The 22,008-nt window shown below is 39.0% G+C and overlaps 1 protein-coding gene across 1 annotated transcript; it reads right to left on the bottom strand.

Moving 5' to 3' along the window:
- Nucleotides 1-1,026: 1,026 nt before the first annotated feature.
- Nucleotides 1,027-18,090, bottom strand: LOC129276426 (clumping factor B-like). Its single transcript, XM_054912801.2, has 7 exons — nucleotides 17,815-18,090; nucleotides 9,672-10,042; nucleotides 8,709-8,901; nucleotides 6,537-6,674; nucleotides 5,518-5,783; nucleotides 3,958-4,026; nucleotides 1,027-3,011 (listed from the first exon to the last, which is right to left on the bottom strand). The coding sequence occupies exons 1-7, from the start codon at nucleotides 17,970-17,972 to the stop codon at nucleotides 2,953-2,955; spliced, it is 1,254 nt and encodes a 417-aa protein (XP_054768776.2). The 5' UTR covers nucleotides 17,973-18,090; the 3' UTR covers nucleotides 1,027-2,952.
- Between the last annotated feature and the right edge of the window lie 3,918 nt (nucleotides 18,091-22,008).

The following is a 22,008-nucleotide window of genomic DNA, read 5'->3' as shown; positions in this document are numbered from 1 at the left end:
GACGGAATGGCATTAGACTAAACGAAGGCAGACCATGTATGGAGTGGACGAGTTGGCAGTAGACGTATTGGCAATTTACCACTCCCCTATACAGTGCATCCCACAAAAAACGAAACCGAGATTTATCATAACTTAATCACAAATACAATAGACAAATGACCTATCATTGTAAAGCTTAGAATCTCCTCTTTCATCTGAAATTACTTAGATTATTTCCCATTCACGCATGAGTTAGCAAAAACAATTTGAAGAGGGGATACCAAAAAGTCATTTGGCGGGCTGTATCTGGGGTTCAAAAAGAAAACCACATTTTTAAAAAGTTCAATATCTGTTCTTTATTAAATTTGATACCTCAATTACAGAAAATGGTCAAGAAATAACAAATTTCTGGTTATTTGAAATAAGGCTTGAATTTCAATAATTTCCTAAAATTAAGAGGTTCTACAGGCTAGCGTTTAAACTCACTTGACACTCCGTTTTGTTGACGATCAGCCATGCATTAAGTCTTTTGTTAACCATGCGATAGCTTCTGTGGGAAACAGGTGAAAACAGGTTTATTTAATGAAATTATGGAAATACAAGCATTGTTTCGATGGAACATAACTTTTTTACTTCTTGACCATTTTTTGTGATTAAGGTATCAAATAAAAGAGCAGATATTGAACTTTTTAGGCATGTGATTTTCTTTTTGAAATTCAGATACCCCCCGCCAAATTAGTTTTTGGCATCCTTTCTTCAAATTGTTTTTGCTCACTCATGCGTGAATGGGGAATAATCTAAGTAATAACAGATTAACGAGGAGATTCTAAGCTTTACATTGGTAGGTCATTTGTCTATTATATTTGTGATTAAGTTATGATAAATCATCGCTTAATCTCGGTATGGTTTTTTCTGGGACGCACTGTATATCATGTAATATAAATTCCATCAATAATCCATGTATTCCCTTTTTTTTTTGTATGGAACATGGCGTATAAAGATACTTTTATTATGGGGGTATGATGATATATCCACCACACAAATAAATTACGTTCAATTTTTGAGCAAATTCATTTTATTTGTAAATTCATATCACACCACATTTAAAGGAGAACTTATTGTCAGGGTGATGTAGTTCCCCTTTAAGACAAACATAAAATCATAGGAGCAGCACAATCAACATTTCCCAATGTGAACAGAGCCTCATAAAGGTGTGCAACAGATTTCATAACTGAAGCCACCATTCTGATTTGTTCGTAGGGATCGTTTCGTGAACGTGGTCAGCACTGACAAGTTGTCTTCCTCCCAGAGTTGCCATAGTAACAGTCAGAAGTCATTTCTTCTCGGCCAATCAATACCTGGGGCCTGTTTCATAAAGGGTTAAAACTATGGTACCCTTGCCATTATTGTAACTGCTGAGCCCTGTTACCATGGTAGCTGCCATAATGGCAAAGTTAAAACAGTTCTAAGTCCTTTATGAAATGGGCCCAAGATTTCACTGAAAACTTGTCAACACTGGCAATTTAGTCAGAGCTGACAACTTTCCTGAAATGCCCCCCCCCCTCACTCCCCGGTCAGTGCTTTGAACAAAATACGCATTACAATGATTTGAGTTGACCATCATCGCCCATTAAGGAATTGATTGCAAACTTTTTTGTTAAGAAGCCCAGGGCATCAAAGTTTAGCAATTCATAGAACACATTTTCATGATCGATCGATAATAGCTATAAAATTTATTTTATAGCACATAAAAAAGTGTGAGTAAAGTCCCTATGCACTATTAAAGAAAATAAAAACCCTGAAATAATTAAAATAGAATAGTAAGGGCAAACCACATAATAAAAACAAAAGAATGAAAGAGATGAAATGTAAATCAAGAAAATCAATTCTAAAATTAGTTAATAAGCTTTGTGATACAGGAACCACGACTTGTTTATCCTTAACCCTTTGAACCCTGAATTAATTGGGACGATCGTGACCCTCACCCTGAATTATTTGCAAATATAAAGATTATTGGCAAAATGAAGGAATACATGACATTTGAAATAAATGATCTTCTATTCTTATGATTCGAGCCAAACTATGTCAGCGGCACTTTACTTAGCTTGTACCCTGCCTGACCTGGCCGATGTTGTTTAGCTTCCTGCACTGACGATAATCTCAAATTTTGCCTCAAAATCACTGCTTTGACAAAGTAATATTCAACAATAGCTTACGCATAGTCCAAATACAACTCACTGTGTATTATCACATGAGCCTCCTTGGTAGGGTAGTCATTTTTTATGCTAAAACCTTACAAATGAAAGCCAATCGTCGGCAAAATTATAAACTGAAGTTATCGACTGAATATTTCTAAAATTACATCATTTTTACAGGTCAACTGATGTCTAAAACCCTTGTTTTTCTAATCACATGACTTGAAGCCGGTATTCTGGCTTTTCGGGTTCAAAGGGTTAAACATCGTTCCGTGCAAACCTTGCGGGTGAGTTGCAGGCAATCACTTCCAACAAAGTTTTGAGCAGTTCAAAACCTTTCTGTGTGCAAATCAGATTGGTGTGCGCACTTCCGCGGGCAACAGCGTGCAAGATACCGTCAATGCAGGCGACTTGCAGGAAAAATTATCACCCGCAAGTCAAGGCTTGCACGGAATGACATGGCCGAGCCTTCAGCGGCTTACAAGTGGAACTGGCTGGCTACTTCATATTACTCCTTGAATTAGACATGTCAACTGATCATGCGTTAAACCGTTTTCCAATCGTCCTTTCTCTTCGACTTCTCCATGATCAATGTCAAACGAGACTTAGAAGGGCATCAAGTCACTCGTGGCAATGAACATTCGGCTCAATCAAAACAAATGATGCATGCTGGCGATGAAAAGAAGAAGTATTCATTCATTTCCAGTTTTATTCATTCAGTGTAGCCTCTTCAGTTTACACTCATGGTATCCTCAAATGTCCCAAGTTTACTGAAAGTTCACTGGCTTGTTTCACCTGCTCTGATGCTTCTCTTTTTCCTGTTTTTTCTCCTCTTTTCTGTATGAAAAAAAAAAGAAGATTATAATTCTTGGTATTGGTATTAAGCATTTGAATGCACAGTTTAAAGAATAAACTCTCGTACTGGTAACAACAGAAAATTAAATGTTCACAGAATTAGTGTAATGGGCAAATGAAGACCAGAAAAAATAACTGGTACTGATTAAATGACTATCCGTGTGCAGTGTAGTCCCACATGTTGTTTCCTGTGTTAGCTACGCCAAGAAGATCATGTGGTTATGAAATGAATGTTATGTTGTTTCAAATAAGCATTCTGGCCTGTGACAAACACTTATAGATTGCTTCCATCAGTTTCCAATCAAAGTTAGATTTCTATACCTGAACTCATACTTGGAAAAATATGAATAAAACAGAATGGTGAGAGTTTGAAAGATATCGGACAAGCGATAAGAAAGTTATGGCTGCTTTAAAAAATCGAGATCCCTAAGTCTATGTAGATTTCAAATTGGCAACTGGGTAAGTAAATTATGACAGGGGGCAAGGACAACTTCCCCTAGGCCATGTACTTAATTATCAGGGATTTGTGGTTTTCTCCCGCGTACCGATTCCCCCGGGGCAGTAATCTAAATACAACCCAGGTAGTATATTGTTTTATGCCCTCATGAAAGAAAAATATAATTTGAAAAAAAAATTTAAAAAAAATGTTATTTTAGTCATTTTATGTATTGGAGTATTGTGTACGGAAGAGGAGTTCTTGCCTTACATCACTATGACATCACATATGCGGCCAATTTGAAGTCTTCCATGGGTATAGTGATTACCAATATTTACAACATTAAAAAATTCATAACTTTCTTATGGTTTGTCCGATATTGTCCAAACTTTCACCTATCAACTCGTCTAATTTGTCTTATTCCTCTAAAAACAAGTTTTCATTTGCGTTGGATTACACTTTAAATGTTTTAACCTTAGTTTGAATACATACCTTTTGGGTTGTGAAAAGCATGGCTGGGTTTACCCTGGCGTTTTAACAACTTTGCTTTATGCTTGAGTGCTGGGGGAAAAAGTCAAAGAAGGAACAAGAGAAGTTTAGTTACAAAAAAGTCCAGTTTCATTAGGAATCGTAACTATGGCAGGGCTGCCAACCTTTACAAATAAAAAGTAGTAGTCCAAAAAGTTACAATTGATCCAATCAATCGTAACTATGGAAATCCATCAGTGTCATAACTTTTTCTACAGGAAATTTGCAAAATGTCCTTTTTAAACAAAGGAGAACACACCAAATTGTCAAGAAATCAATGAATTTATGGATATACATTCATAACTAGATTTTTTTGGAACAAACATGCATTTTATATGTTGACTATGCTCCATACATGTAGTTGCGATTGATCATCGTAACTCTTTGTAAGACGGGGCCATGAAGCTCAAAAGTCATAGTTTTGACATAAAGAGTCGTAATTTTATATGTGGCATGTGGTATTATAAATTCCCCTGAAGAGGTAATACAAAGAAAAGATTCCTTAAAAAAGAAATGAATCCTCTTTCATTTCAGGCTCAGATTAAGAAGAGGAAAAAAACCACAAGATCGATTCAGTATTCAAGCATGTGATGATATCATTCAGAGCGATGTAAACAAAGATAAGCGATCATGCGAATTATTAAGCATCATTGGCCACCTTCAAATGAGTTCGCCAATGCCCCAAGTATTACTATATAGTATTAAATGCATAAAATATACTTATTTGCCCCCTCAAAAGTGTAATAATTAAGGTAAATCATAATGGCATAATTTGACATACAAATCATAATAATGATGACTTTTCTTAAAGTAACAGCTCTGCTATGGCAACTGGCATGGTAACAAACAGGGCCCAGAGACCAATATTATTCTACTGCATATGAAAAGGTGTGATGAACTCAGATGGTCATGGCTTGAGCAGTGAAGTGGATTTTTTTAATTAAGTATTTATCAAAATATAACCACATAATTTACATGAAACTGAAAAGAGAATTACGACCATACATAGCCATGAACATATTCACAGTACAAAGAGTATAGATAGAAAATGTAAAAAATATCAAACCTTAATTTACGAAAATGAACAGAAAGATAAGTTCATCAGGATGTCATGTATTCAATAGAGAGAAAAAAATGGGGGTTGGAACTTGAACGTATAAAAAAGTTTATTATTTTATGGAATTGTCCTTGCACAAACAGTTATCATGCCATATTTGTAAATACACATACTGGTATAATGCAAATTTGATATTAATATTGGTGGATTCTTCAGATATTTATCTGATCAAACTTAATCTTTAAAAAAAAATTAATATTGTCTTTTTGCAACCCCCTCATATGGCACCTTGCCCAACGCACAGCTGATACAACCCTGTGAAAAAAGCAAAAATAAATATCAAAGTCCTTTGGATGCAGAGGGGGATGTTATACCATAATGTGATACGCGTTATACAACAACTGCGTTATCATTATTATTACAGATTTCAGATTTCATAACTGAAAAGTCTTGCAAGGAAAATGTACCTGATTCTCGTTTAATTTGACCCCCGTACATCTGCTGCTGCAAGAAATCCAAGGCCATGTCCGATTTAGGTGGGGGCGCCCTTTTCTGTCGAGATATTGCATGGACCTCGAAACCTTCGACCATCTTCGGCTCATCGGCAGATAGAGGAAGGAAGTCTTCGCCCTCATCGAAGTCCATTTCGCCATCCGAATCAAAGACCTTGTGATGCGAATCCCTTTTGGGAGTTTGTTGGGCCTGAGTGGTGACCGAGGGCAGAGGGGGTTGGCTGGTGTATAAATATGAAGAAAAGGAGAAATTTCACAATTTCATCTGAACAAAGATATTTTTTACAGGACATACAGAAAACAGAACTGATTGTCCAGAATCTTGCTTTATTAAAAAATCTTAGCTTATCTACATTAAAAAAAAAAAATTTGTTTGTCATTTTCATGTTTATCACCCCGTGATTTTTTTAAATATAGAGAACTATTACAAAAAATGTTATGAATAGTCTAAGAGGGTTAAAGTCAAATATAACTGTCCCCACCCTATTCCAACTTGACATTAACTTTTACAGTAAGAAAAATTGAAAAAAGCAAAAATTAGAATTCGCCACAGAATACAGAAGAAAAGATATACTCTTATAAGTCTACTTTCCATACGTCAAGTATTTGCCCAAATTGAACCAATTTTTTGACTGGATTATGCCAAATGTGTTATATACAGGAACCTTTGCAGGAATCTTTGGTGACCAGACACATTTTTGACTTCAGTTATATTTGACTTAGAATAGGTATAATGTATGCTGTGCAAAATCTAGTCTAAACCTAATATTTTCACCCCCAAAAAAATAAGTAACAAACACATTGATGATTTCTTACTTGTAATTTATATGAATGGAACAACTAACCATTATTTCTGAGAATTTTTTTTTTGACTATTTTGTAAAAAGTAAAATTTGTGTGAAATTGCCTACATGTATATATGTAAACTGTTGACTGAAACTACACCTATACAAAATAAAGCTGGTCTTTTTTACCTGTCTGGTATCCTTGCAACTTCCGATAAAAAGTCTTCAGGTAATCTTGATTGTCCGAGAGATATCTTCTTCCTCTCTTTCTGTAGCTTCAAAAATTTATCCCGATTCCTTCTTTTTTCCTTGGCTCTCTCCTCCAACCTGTAATAAAAAAAGGAGAAACCATATAATGATGATGATGATGATTCACAGCATTTGTATAGCGCCATGTACCTGTCAAAGACATTCAAATGCGCATTTTTTGGAGGAGCCAGCCAATCTGGGTCGCCTAGAAGGGCGAGCACACAGAAATGTGACCCGCAGGTCTCTCCTCCCGATATAACTGGTTGGGGGAATGCAGGTGAACCACTACACCGGGTTTCCCCTACTCTTATTCGAATAGTGCAGTGGGTTCTTAACGTGCAAAGGTGGTGACTCTGCTCTACACAGGGCCTCCATTTAACATCCTATCCAAGGGACAGAGTGTTTTCCACTGTAACATAGCCTGCATCTATGAAACAGGGGAGAGACGTTTACACACAACGCACTGGTTTCAGTCATCTGCCCGGGGTGGACTCGAACCCACGATCTTTGGCAGACACTTTACCAACTTCAGAGCCAAAGAATAATATCAAACAAGTGGAATGCCTCTGGCCGTCTCACCTGCATCACGCGATTCAATATAGCAGCAGTGCTGATTTTGAAAACTACTATAACTCGCACAAGATGTTCAGTGATACTTGGTTACTCTTATTTCCATGTTTTATGAACTAGACCAATACACTTATAGAGATATGATGGCAATTCAACAAATACCCCCAATGTGGCCAAAGTTCTTTGACCTTACATGACCTTTGACCTTGATCATGTGACCTGAAACTCGCACAGGATGTTCAGTGATACTTGATTACTATGATGTCCAAGTTTTATGAACTAGACCAACACACTTTCAAATTTATGGCTGTAATTCAACAAATACCCCAATTTGGCCAAAGTTCATTGACCCTAAATGACCTTTGACCTTGATCATGTGACCTGAAACTTGCACAGGATGTTCAGTAATACTTGATTACTATTATGTCCAAGTTTCATGAATCAGATCCATAAACTTTCAAAGTTATGATGGTAATTCAACAGATACCCCCAATTCGGCCAAAGTTCATTGACCCTAAATGACCTTTGACCTTGGTCATGTGATGTGAAACTCATGCAGGATGTTCAGTGATACTTGATTAACCTTATGTATAAGTTTCATGAACTAGGTCCATATATTTTCTAAGTTATGATGACATTTCAAAAACTTAACCTTAGGTTAAGATTTTGATGTTGATTCCCCCAACATGGTCTAAGTTCATTGACCCTAAATGACCTTTGACCTTGGTCATGTGACATGAAACTCAGGCAGGATGTTCAGTAATACTTGATTAACCTTATGGCCAAGTTTCATGAACTAGGTCCATATACTTTCTAAGTTATGCTGTCATTTCAAAAACTTAACCTCAGGTTAAGATTTGGTGTTGACGCCGCCGTCGCCGCCGCCGCCGCCGCCGCCGTCGCCGTCGGAAAAGCGGCGCCTATAGTCTCACTCTGCTATGCAGGTGAGACAATAAAACTAGCAAAGTAGTTCATCATACTCTAGCATTAGAACAGGATGCAAGTACTGGTGGGTGTTTCATAAAGCTGTTAGCAAGTTACAAGCCACTTTGGGAACAACTGGTGATCCTTTGTGAGGAACTAAATCAACACCAATGAACATCAGATGTGTAGGCATTTACAGCGAAAAAGGATCACCTGTCTTTCGTAAAGTCACTCGTAACTTACGAACAGCTTTATGAAACAACCAGCTGGTGTCAATGAAGTATTCTCATGGATCCAATTTTTTGTAATATGGCCATTCTTAGTTTATTTTCAGTAATCAGTAGTCAATCAAAGGCCTTTCTACTTTCTAAGGGAGTCTTCTTCTTTCTAAATTTATTTATAAGCATTTCAGTAGCTCTTGATAACAGTGCAGTACATGCACATAGTTTCTGTGCTATACAAATCAGTATATTATAATTATTATTCTTGCTTTTTGTGTGTTTTTTTCCCATTCTTTACTATTTGCAAAATTATAGGGGTGCCAACCCCCATCTTCATCCCAGCTGCTTCATGAGGTCAGATTGTAATTTAGGATGCTCAATCAGTCTTTGATCTTACTTTTTTGTTTGCTGTAGAGCTTGTGAGATGGAGTCCAACGCTTCTTGTCTGCTCGTTGAAAAAGATACATCTTGGGGTGCGTCATCGTCGTCATCATCATCGTCATCATCGTCATCAACATCGTCATCATCATCGTCGTCATCACCATCGTCATCAACCTCTGTATTTGACTCCTTGCTTTGGGAGGTCATCACTGTGAAGTGGAAGATAAAATTTCTCATTTAGCAAAAAAAAAACCTCATACCATTTTCATATGATAATCCATTCAGGTACTACCTTTATTATGCTTCACATCATTTATAAGAAGTAAAACAATTGGGGTAGGAAATAATTCTGATTTTTATTGGATATTTTTTTTCCACATCGGGGTGATTGCTAAAAAGGGGAGGGGGGATTTCAAGGGCTACGTTTTTGAAGCATCATCCTTTAAACATCCTGAATAGTTTTTGGCAGATTTTAGGGTGACCGTAGAAAAGAGGGTCAGCATAAACAAAAGCATTCGATTTGGGAATTTTGAGGGGAGATTTGGGCTGTGATGTGGGCAAAATCGCCTGTCGCCCTCATGAATTTCCTACACTGAAAACAATGATAACAACAACAGTACGTTATTGCCGTGGCCGAGCGGTCTGAGGCGCTTGTTTGGAGATCCGAGGATCGAGGGTTCATTTCCCGACATGGCACTTATGCCCTTGGGCAAGGCATTTTATCCACATTGCTGTTTTATCGTACATCAAATAAATGAAAAATGCTATATGCATTATGAATACCAATATTAAGTGGACTTGTTTAAAAAAAACAAAAAACAGGACATTCTTGTCTATTTCTAACACTCTTACAAACTAAACATTGCTCCGCAGTGCTTCATATATTACATTTATGAACACACGAGGAGGGGAAAAACACATTATCGTTGACTTGATTAAAGGAAAGGCATATTTTCAAATACATAAATAACAAATTTACTTCTTTTATCTGCATGTGGCTTGGGTGAGCTTGCATCATCACTGTCCGTTGCATCGCTCTCACTTTCGCTATCATCCTCCTCTTCTCCCTCATCCTTTCCTGTTTCCTTGTCTGAATCTTCCATTGTCTCGTCCTCCTGTTCTTCTATCAGTTCATCCTCATCCGAGTCCTCATCTTCCTGTTCTCCTCTTGCTTGTTCACCATCTCTCTCTGTTGAATCGGACTTCTGATGGATCGCATCATCCTCGCCAGAGTTTAGGTTACTATGACAACCACCAAAGTCATCCTCATCTTCTTCTTCCTTGTCGACTTGCTTAATTGCCAGCCGAGTCGAAAGCCTTTTCGTAGATGCCTTGCTCCTCACAATTTTTCTACAGTAGTAAATGAAGGGGAAGGGAAATATCTTACAAGTGAAAATGAACAGTGACTATATACGATTAAGCAGCAATCACGGCTCCAAATTGTAAATGGACCGATCGCTCAGCCGGTAGCCAGACAATTGAAACATTGTACAGTTTGACATGTCGGAAAGATGCACCCTCCAGGAAAAATAACAGAAGATTGTTGAGACGTCCAGTTCGTTCACTTCAGATTTCTCTACGGATTTTTTTAGTGTTGCCTACCTTGCTCAGTCAAGATCTCTTCCCTCTATGCTAGGGAGAGCGCTGATACCAGAAGAGGTTTTTTTTAGCAAATATGAACCGATAGTTTGACCAAACTCACAGACCCTTAACTGACTAAATAAACCGATGTCTATGGACAATTACACACACTCGATCCTGCTCGAAAATTTGATGGAATAAAGCCATATTTGGGTATATATTTTCACTCTCCCATCATGTATGTTCTATTATTAGATATATTATTTTGAACCTTCTCCATATTTTTATTTTAAATTCTAGTGGGGGTGCATATATGGAACTCTACCCGACATGTCTGGCGGAGCGATGCATGTAGATCTCTCTAGCCCGGGGGTACTCGACCAGAAAAGTGGTATGTGCTGCGGGCGAGATAAAAAAACGGGGGCTTTGGAGCAGGCTTATTGTAAAGAGGAGGGTCCTAGGAACGGGCTTCAGAACTACAATTTTTTTGTGAAAACGGGGGTCCTTGGAACGGGTCGCCTGCGTGTGAGTGCGTATGCATCCCTATGGAGCGTGCATGCAGCAAGCCCGGCGGCACGGGCGCCGGGTGCGCTAGCGCAGAGGTTATGGTCGGACATGCGGTCTGCGGCCGCTTTTCACCAAAATTGCAGCTCATTGTAGCGGATCAATGCGGCCGAAACTGCTTAACAAAAATATGCTAAGCTTTGGAACGGATTTCTTTCTTCTTTTTTCTCGATAAGAAGAAAATACTTTGCTTTGGAGCGGATTTCTTTGTTCTTTTTCTCAATAAGATAAAAATGCTATGCCTTGGAACGGAAATTTGATTGTAAAAATGGGGGTCCCCTCCGGAGCGCATACCCACCACACATTATATACTGAGTGGTAGTTTCTTTGCAACAGCCACCCAAAATTGAAAATAAAAAATATGGAGAAGGTTCAAAATAATATATCTAGCCCTAATATAGAACATACAGTCCGACCTCTCTTATCCGGACACGTTGGGACCAGCACCAATCCGGATCTGGGAGACCCAATATTAAATACAAGCAGCTGCCTCCCCAACATTGGTAGCTACACGTAATATATTTTAGTGGGCGTACAGACAGTATTCACGAGTGTCAGTCCAAATTATAGGCAGTATCTATACGGAAAAGAAATCGATCGATGGCCAAAACTCTCGGATGATTTACCTGCTAAAATGATTGAGGTATACATCGAGCATACCTCAAAAGAATGAGAACGACTCGATGAAACTAAGTTTTACAATTAGATCATCGCAGCTTCGCAATGTCAGCCATTGTTATACTGTAGGCTCAAACATGATAGATGGCGCTGTCCGTATTGAGGCCTTTAGCGCTAGCTAGCAAGACATGTGTTGTTTTTTCCCCAGGAAATAAAAATAGATAGTGATGAAATGTTTGCGCTGCGCCCTGATTTACTGGAAAATTATCCTGTAGAGTACCTAAGTTCTTTTGGTGATTTGGGCAAGATGTTTTCATGAAAAATAATGTAGTTGTAATATATGTATTCATAGTGAGTTTGCGAATAGGATTGAGTTAGATTGAAATCTCATTTCCCAACGTACATGTTCATGTACTACATGCAGCCTGACTACATGTCATTGGAAAAAAAAATCTTGGCAAGTGTGCGTCCGGATAAAAGAGAGATCCGGATAAGGGGAGGCCGGATAAGAGAGGTCGGACTGTAGATGATAAGAGAGTGGAAATACATACAAAAATATGGCTTTCTTCCGTCAAAATTTCGAGCAGGAACGAGTGTGTGTAATTCGTAATTGTCCATAAACATCGGTTTATTAGTCAGTAAAGGGTCTGTGAGTCTAGACTAGTCAAACTTATCGGCTCATATTCACTAAATAAAAAACTCTTCTGGTATAAGCGCTTCTCGCTTCTCGCTAGCATAGCGGGAAGAATCTTGACGCGACGTCAGTTCGAGTCCAAGCTAACTGCTAAGGAAAGCTAGAAACACTTTTAAAAAAAGATAGAGAAACAGGGAGTGAATGAACCAAGAACAAAGATGGATTTCCTAGGGAAATCCATCTTTGTTTTGATGTGTCTATGGGAGGCGGTTCAATGCTCCATGATGAAGAAGTATATGTCAAAATATTTTAAAAAATATCATCATGGAGTCCTCAATTTCGACTCATTTAACTTATTTAAAATGATTATTTTTTGCATATTCAATATAAATATGAAGTTATGTGTGTGTGGCTGGGCTAGGATGTGTGCTGAAATCTCTCCATAGAAATCACCCTTCATCATTTTATTCTGGAGAATTTACTGGTTTCTGCTCATTAGATTGGATAATCAGATATTTAAACCATTGATTTAGCCAATTTTGTTGGGAAAAGTTTCTGAAGGTGTATTTCCAGGTGAAACATGAGATGTCTTCTCAGCATATTTGCATAGTCTAAGCACAGTCCCACTTCCTGAGTTTCATGTTAGCAGTCAAGAGAACTGCTGCAATTGGATTGAAATCACCCTTCATCACAATTTCTTCTGGAGTAACTAGGTATGGTTTTTCACTCATCAGATTCAATAAACAGAGATTCAAATCATTGATTCAGCAAATTTTGTTGGATAGTGTGAAGCTTAAGGTTTATTTCCAGGAGAAATACTGAATGTCTTCTCAGTATTACTGTATAACCTCGCATGTTGTGTGAGTGTTACTGGCACTGATTTCTGCATATATAGTCAGCACACTACCTGAGTGGATGTATTGTTAGCAGTCAAGAGGACCTGTGAATTAGACCTGCATCTAAATCATAACATAGCTAGCATAAATGAAATCCTCATGTAACTTGTAAGACTTGCCTGCTTATGAAGGATTTTAATAAGAATGTCACCCTCACTTCCCTACTCTGCTCTGTAAAGTAGATTTCTAGATCTAGACTCTGACTTAAGTGCACTTGCTGCTTTATCATCATATAAACTGACCGGAGCTCAAGTAAACTCGCAGTTCACAGCCTTCTGCAAACCTAGAAGCTAAATAATAGAGACCCACCACCGCAGCTGAGATGAAACATGCCTAGAAAGCCAAAATTCCCATGTGGGGCATGCAAAAGAGCAGTAACATGGAAAACAAAGGCAATCCAATGCGAAGGGGTATGCAATCAGTGGTTTCACGCACATTGCGTACACTTCAACACAGCGGAGTACATCGCAGTTGGGAACAGCTCTGTTGTGTGGATCTGCAACATGTGCGGCATGCACAATATCAGCATGTCTAACCTTGAACTCAAAGCTAACACTGATAGCTACAACCCCTTCAACCACTTAACCATTGGAGATGAAGATATACCCTTGCCTACCGATAAGGATGAAAATGAACAGGATAGAGCTTCAGAGACATCAATTCTGAGTATTGGTCCTCCAGCGTCAACCTCTACCCCATTAGACCGAATGAGAAACCCACTACTGCAAAGAAGCCTCGACCGAGGGCACTCAAGATACTTAATGTAAACTGCCATAGTATCAGAGCGAAGAAGCAGACATTTCTACTCCTTATCCAGGATCATGAGCTAGATATCATCGTCGGGACTGAGTCCTGGCTGAAGCCAGATATTTGCAGCAGTGAGGTGTTCCCTACTAATACGTATAACATCGAACGTCGAGACAGACCTGGCGATGCACATGGAGGAGTTTTCATCGCAACCAAAAAAGAATTCATGGCTGTAAGGGAAGTTGAACTTGAGACAGACTGTGAGATTCTGTGGTGTAGAATTGATCTGGCTGGAGCAAAGACTCTGCATGTTGCAGCGTTTTACAGACCACATGAAAGAGATGCAGACAGCCTTACTGAACTTGAGCGGTCCCTAAACAGACTTCCTCCGACTCATTCGGTGATTGTTGCAGGAGACTTCAATCTACCTGGTTGGAACTGGGAGGATCATGTGATTGGCAACTGTAGGAACCCAGCCCTACATCAGAAGTTCGGCACAATCATCGAGGATCGCGGCCTCACGCAAATTGTCAGAGAGCCAACCAGAGGACGAAATGTGCTGGACCTCATTCTCACGAACAACCCTACGTTAGTCCTTGATAGCCAAGTGGTGCCTGGAGTGTCTGATCATGACTGTCCTCTCATCATTGTCGACGTGAAAGCAACGAGACGCAATTTGAAGCAGAGAAAAGTCCTGCTCTACGGAAAGGCAGACTGGAAGGAGTTCGAAAAAGTCATGATATCTACATGGGAGGAGATTGATAGCAAAATCAACACTTCAACACTGAATGATTTGTGGATGACCTTCAAGAATGCAATCAAGAAGGGAGTAGAAAACTTCATTCCCCACAAAATGACACACCCTAAAGGCAGCCTACCCTGGGTCACCAACCATGTCAGACGACTCATCAAAAGGAAAGACAGAGTATCTGGAAGAAATTCAGGCACCACAGAAATAACAACCAGGGTCCCATCCCACACAACACGGAGGTCGAGCTGCAGAACACCAAGCGTACACTCCAAGCTGAACTCAGGAAAGCATACTGGAATTACCTTGAGTCAATCTTCACTGTGGATGAAGAGGATGAGGAATCAGCTGAGTTTAATTCTATGAAACGCTTTTGGCGTTTTATCAAGCACAACCGGACGGACAACACTGGGATAGCTGAGCTGAAATCTGAGGGACGGAGAGTGACGGACTCCACTGCCAAAGCTGATATTATCAATCAGCAATTCCAGAAGGTTTTCACTAATGAAATGCCAGTCCCGCCACATCTCTTGCCTGATGCATCGCCATACCCAGACATGCCGGAGATCATCATAACGACCAATGGTGTGGAGAAACTTCTGAAGAGCCTCAAGATTCATAAGGCACCAGGACCTGATGGCATATCACCTCAAGTTCTGAAGAAGCTTTCCAATGTCATCGCCCCAATTCTGACCACTATCTTCAGGATCTCTTACAACACTGGTCAGATACCAGACGATTGGCGAGAGGCCAATGTAGTGCCTATCTACAAGAAAGGCGACAGAACAGACCCATCCAACTACAGACCTATCTCACTCACATGTATCTGTTGTAAGTTGCTTGAACATATTGTAGCCAGCAACATAATGAAACATAGCAGTGCAAACAACATCCTTCATCCTCTGCAACACGGATTCCAACAGAACAAGTCCTGCGAGCTACAACTGCTGGGATTTATCTCCGACCTTCACAAGAACCTTGATCAAAGCCTCCAGACTGATGTCCTTGTCATGGATTTTAGCAAGGCATTCGACAAGGTCGGGCATCAAAGACTGCTCCATAAGCTGGAATACTATGGCATCTGAGATAAGAACAATGGATGGATTTCAAGCTTCCTACATCATAGGAAACAACAAGTAGTCCTTGACGGGTACCATTCATCAACCATTGATGTCATATCAGGCGTCCCCCAGGGCTCAGTCCTCGGACCCTGCCTGTTCATCCACTATATTAATGATCTGCCTGATAGACTGTCATCCCCAGTAAGACTCTTCGCTGATGACGCAATCACTTATCTTGCTATCAAGAACCAGCAAGACACACAACAGCTCCAAGATGACCTTGACAAAATCAGTGAATGGGCATCGAATTGGATGATGGAACTAAACACCCAGAAATGTGAGGTCATCAGAGTCACGAGGAAGAGGAATGCGGCCAATCAAATCTACACCTTGAACAACTCGGTACTGAGAGTAACTGCTGCCTCCAAATATCTAGGTGTCACAATAACATCGGACCTGAAATGGAACCAGCATGTTAGTAATATCTGCCGCAAAGCAAATTCCACCCTTGCCTTCCTACGCAGAAACCTCCGCATCAACCTGCCTGAACTTAAAGCCACTGCCTACAAAGTACTAGTACGGCCTCTCGTTGAATACTGTTCTTCGATATGGGATCCATCAACCAATCGTCTTATCCACCAGATTGAGATGATCCAAAGACGGGCAGCTAGATTTGTGCTTAACAGATATCACAACACCTCTAGCGTTACATCTATGCTTGAAGAACTGGAATGGCCCACACTGCAGAAACGAAGGGAGGATTCTAGACTGGTCCTTATGTACAAGCTGCACCACAATCTTGTCAGCTTCCCAGTGGAAGAATACATCACCCCACTCACTGGATCAACAAGAACTCGATCGCAGCAACAAGGGAACGGCTACCAGCTACCACACTCAGGACAGAGCACCATCGTCAATCCTTCTTTCCGAGGACGATCAAGGCATGGAATACTCTTCCTCCCAACAAAATCAATGCCTCTTCTCCAAACAAAAGCCTTCCGCCTGAGACTGGCGGAAGGCCAGAGCTAAATCAGATGGGACTTTTTACTTGCACCTGTATATATTTTGCACTGCACACCTAAACATGGCCATACACACATGCCAAATAAATCATCTGCAAGAATCTTCAATCCTGAAGGAGGCAGATTTAACCTGAAGAAGAAGAAGAATAAACATGATATTTATATTAAATCTTGTCCTTGGGCCCCTTGCATGCCTTGCCTTAGACCAAAAGCTTCGGTCTCTGTTATGTTGGTTGTTCAGCTGAACTCCGTTGGCTTCACTCACCAAATACAGAGACCGAAGTTCTAGCGCGATCTGTACAGGGGACTCAATGGCCATATGTTTATGTACTTAAGATCGGATAAAACGGGGAAGTGAATTTGCGCGACAGCCGAGGTAAGTCACTGTTTTTGTTCCTTTTACCTTGATTTTTCTCTGTTTTTTGGCAATTAATGCCAAGAGGGAATATTAATTTGCATTTTGGTCGCGTTAATTTTCAAAATTTTTATTCATTAAAGACAAAAATTGAAGAGCCCCGACGGGGGGATTTTGCATTGCAAGTCCCCTAATGGTGGCTGCACGCTAGCGAGCCGTCTGTGTACGAGGAGAAATTAAAAAAAAAAAAATGTTAAAAAACTCCTCGAAACAGACGGCTGCCAGCTGTCTACAGTAGAGGCGCTGGTCCAAAAACTGGGATTGTCCCAGAAAACAAGGATATCCTCATAAACCAAGACAAATCATGTCTTGATAAATTGAGACTGTCCTTGTTTATGGGGACGTTTTTTTTTCACTTTTCCCTATGGGACAAAGACAGCAATTACGGAAATTGAGAGTGCTAAAAATAGATTCAGTGACCTCAATTCCCCCCAGTTCGCCGTCTATTTTTCATGACTTACCGTCTTCCAATAATCTTGTTATGAAACCTGATATGTTTACATTGACTAGCACACTTGATTGGTGTCGGCACTTGACAGGTGAATGAACTTTCCTAGATTTCTAGTGTGAAGAAATCCTTATAAACTGAGACAGTCCCTGTATTCTGGGACGATCCCAATTTTCTGACCAGCGCCTCTACTGGTCTAGCCTTGACTTGGCTTAAAATAAATTAAATAAACGTACTCTTACATTGGAGAGCAAGTCATGAGCTTCAAAATGAATGGTCACAGGATACACTTTTTCTGAAAATAAAAAAATAATGTGGCATTTCTACTTAACTGCACTTCAGACAGTCTTCACCTTCACAATCACAGAAAAAGAAAATCATTAGATACCGTTCAGATTTCGCCTCAGTCCCATTCCTTGACATCTGCGTAAGCCGTGTGCCGTCATTGCTCTTTTGGCCTATTCTCTTACGTGTTTTCACAATTTCCGACGTTCTAGGACTTGGTGTTGTAACTCCCAGTTCTCTCTGCGCCCTTGTTTTCACCATTTTTAAGGAATAATCTGAATAATTTTCACAAAATCACCCCAAACATATCGCACAACTTTTTCGTACATTCGATCCGTTCATTCATAAACGTATACACGTGCGGTACCTTATATGAATCGTAGTCTTTTATTTAGACCAACTGGGTTTATCCATTGTGCAGGCAGATATGGGGGTAGTCTGCAGCCAGGGTCTGCAGCTGTGCAAACACTTCACTCGAGCTGCCCCCCACCCCCTCCCCCAGCGGATTTCACCGGGAAAATATAAAAAAAACGGGAAAAAGAGAAAAGGGAGGAAGAGAGAAAGGGAAAGGGAAAGAAAGAAAAACTCATGATGAAGAGGAAAGCTAGGGAAAAATTAAAGGAAGGTAATAAAGCTATAGGGAAAAAGTGAAAAGAAAGGGACAGAAAGAACAAACATAAACAGTGGTGTATAGCTACGGGGGAAAAAAATTGGCGGAGCAAAAAAAAGGGAGAAAAAAAGAAGGGGAAAGATATAGGAAAAAAGGAAGAGGAATATAAGAAGAGGAAGATGAGTGAATAAAATAAGGTGGGGGGAGACTTAAAAAAAAAATCTATTCATGGCACTATACAGTGCGTATCAAAAAAAAGTTTACACTTAGAAAAAATCCAGTAAAATTATATATTTGTAATATCCTGAAGATTTTTCCACATCTTAACATTGGTACAGATCCATTTAAGCAAATGACGATATAACTGTGAGCACCACTTACTTTTGAAAAGTTCAATAGTGAAAAATGATTTGCGCAGAACTTTGAAATAGTTATGCGAATAAAAGTAGAACTTAATCATGAAGAACACAAGGAATTTAGCTAGTGAAATTGATTTGAAGATATCTTATACCTTTTTTAACTTGTTTCCTTGCCCATAACATTTCGAAGAGTGCCACTGCGCCCCACCCCACTACCCACACACCGAGGCCATCGTGACGATATTTGCTTGACACTGAGCTGTGATTTACAGAAATGGCTTAGGCTTGATTTGCATTTTGTTAATCATTAGGCCCTATCAAGCTTGGGAAAAGTGTGGAGGAACAAGTATTAAATGAAAAATGTAATGTAAACCCACTTTAAATGATAAAAACTTAGTGGAAAAATGTTGGAGAGATGTCTGATACAGTATAAACTTTTGTTTAGATTCAGTTATGTCCTCAGATCCAGCTGGCACAAATGGGTTAAGGTTGTGGTTACTAAGTGTTAAGATTTGAATTTTGGTGGCAAAATTGTTACAAAATGTTTGAATGTATCCGTTTTATTTCAATTGACTAAAAGTGCAAGGGAAATGTATGAGAAATGTTTCGCAGGGTAAGTTTGATTTCGCCTTTTCCCCTAACACAGCGTGAAAACAAGCATTTCTGCGCAAACAGATTTCTGCAAGCTTTACAAAAATGTACAGTGCTCATTCAAGTGTAACATTCTGTCAAAACTTTTACTTTCATTAGATAGATAAGATCCAAACCCAAGAATACATGTGAAAAAATTACCCATATGTTGTATATTTTTCAATTCCCAGGGCTTTTTCAAAGTGTAAACTTTTTTTTGATACACACTGTATAGTGCTTAAATTGACCCTTTTTTTAGATCGGAATATAATTCTTTTCAGCTCGCTCTTCGAGGTGGCATTACTGATCTTCATGAGTAAAAAAAAATGTATACAGAATGGGATAGAATGTCCAGGTTCTAGGTCTAAATCTAAAACAGGCGTACGCATGTTTATTAAAATTTAGGCAGCTTGTTCTCTATTAAAAACCTGCTTAAATTATCCAGTTCTAGATCAGAATATCAATAATTTTCTGCTTGCGTTTCACGCTCGCATTATGTAGGAAGATACCCAATTACCCATCCTTTTCATGAATTACAAAACACGAATAGAGTCCCGCCCGTTAGGTCTAAAATCTGATTTTTTTTTCCTCTCGCGCTCGCATTGTTTATCCCTTTCATGATTATATACGAAAAGTGCATAGAATGACATTTTTTTAGGAAGGGCCAATGTCAAAAAATTGTCAGCTTGCGCTTTGCGCTCGCATAATTGAAATATTATCATATTTTTCATATAACTGCATAGTGTCCTCAACAGGCCCCTTTTCGATCAGGCCAAAACGTTTATTACAAATTTCTGCTCGCCGCTTGGCGTTCGCGGTAATTAGTCTATATAGTTACAGTATATACAAATCTTTTTCAGCCAAGGATCACAAAATTGCCCAGAATGTTAAATTTTCGGACAAAATGCATGAAAGTTAAAAAAACATTAGCTATATTGTTGCCCCCCCCCCATTAAAAAGCAAGGGATCCCCGGTGCTCCCCCCCCCCCCCCCAAGGAAACAAATCCAATCTCCGCCACTTAACATAAATAGAGAAAATGGAAGGAAAGCAGGAAAAGGAAGGAAAGAACATTTAAGAAAGTACAATATATCCTGAAAAACTAATTATCCTTTTTAGCAAAAGAGGGATATAAAATCATCATTGCACAGGCAAGGCGGGAAAATGGGAGAAAGAGGCAAAGAGAAACGTGAAATGATCATAGTAGATGATAGTAGATGCAAAAGCTAAATTGAAAAAATCAGAATATGAAGAAAAGGGAAAAGGAAAAAAGAAAAGAACTTGATAATTTTTTGATTTATGAAAATTATGAATACGTATGTGTATCTCGCTAAAACGAAATAATGAAAACTCCAATCGTGAGAAGCATATTGACTTTAACACTGGATTTCAAATCCCATGTGAACAGATTTACTATATATCTCAGTCAAATACTGTGAGCGCGTAGCGCGAGCGAAATTTTGAGTTTATGTAACAACCTGAAAGATTTATGTTGACAAAAATTGTTGGAAGCGAATGGATGAGAAAATTTTCAAAATCTAAAGAATTAACGAAAAAGCTGTTTGGAGTACTTTGCAGCTTTAGTAGGAGGCTTATATGACAACATTTACTATACATTTTTCTTCAAAATTATGCCCCCGTGTTACCCCTTGGTGCCGTCACTGGTCCGGGCAGAGCCCATGGAACCTAGTGATATTTCTAAACATTGCAGATGGCCACTTTCTAATCGAACCGCGGGTTCATAAAGCGGTTGTGGATAATCAACAAATTATTTTGAGGCACAACATAACATTTGTAAAAAGTCGCCAAAAAGCGAAGCGAGCCAGAAAAATTTGGCCTTTTAAAATGATTTTGAAACGAAATTATAATAATGTGATAGTAGCTTTGGAACTATTTACCCAAAGTAAACATTAAAAGGCTTTTTACGGTAAATCTAGTATAGGCTTAAAGCTTGTAGGTTAGGACATAGGGGGATACTAGTATAACTAACCCTTGGCTTAGTATTTTTTGTCCTGGTTGCGACCGTTTTAGCAAGCTTATAATAGCCGCCATCCACCTTTCTTCCCGTTCTTTATATTTTTTATTCCTCAGCATGCAGCCCGGTCGTGTTATTTTGAGTTCTTTTCTTTTTTCTTTTCCCTTTTCTTCATATTCTGTTTTTTTTTTCAATCTAATTTTTGGCTCTATCATTTCCCGTTTCTCTTTGCCTCTTTCTCCCATTTTCCCGCTATTATTGCCTGTGCCATGAGTCATATCTTTTGATTTTATATCCCTCTCTTGCTAAAAATGCTCATGTATTAGTATTTCAGGATATATTGTAGGCCTACTTTGTACAATGTTCTTTTCTCGCTTTCCTTCCTTCTTCTCTATTTATGTTCTTCGATATCTTCTTTTCACTTTTTCCCTTTCCTTTTCCCCTTTCCTCTTCAGTTTTTCTTTCTTTCTTTCTTCCTTCCTTCCTTAATCCTTCCTTCCTTCCTTTCTTTCTTTCTTTCTTTCTTTCTTTCTTTCTTTCTTTCTTTCTTTCTTTCTTTCTTCCTTTCTTTCTTTCTTTCTTTCTTTCTTTCTTTCTTTCTTTCGTGAGGTAGTTGTGTTTTTTTCGAGCTCCGGTTTTTCTGGTTTTTCACTGATTTATATGACCATTTGGTCCTTGATTTTTGTACCATTACAATTGTGTTGGGTTATAGATTGATATAGACT

The sequence above is a fragment of the Lytechinus pictus genome, chromosome 14 (genome assembly GCF_037042905.1).
Source record: "Lytechinus pictus isolate F3 Inbred chromosome 14, Lp3.0, whole genome shotgun sequence".
In the NCBI taxonomy this organism is placed as follows: domain Eukaryota; kingdom Metazoa; phylum Echinodermata; class Echinoidea; order Temnopleuroida; family Toxopneustidae; genus Lytechinus; species Lytechinus pictus.
This window is presented reverse-complemented; position numbering and strand designations above follow the sequence as displayed.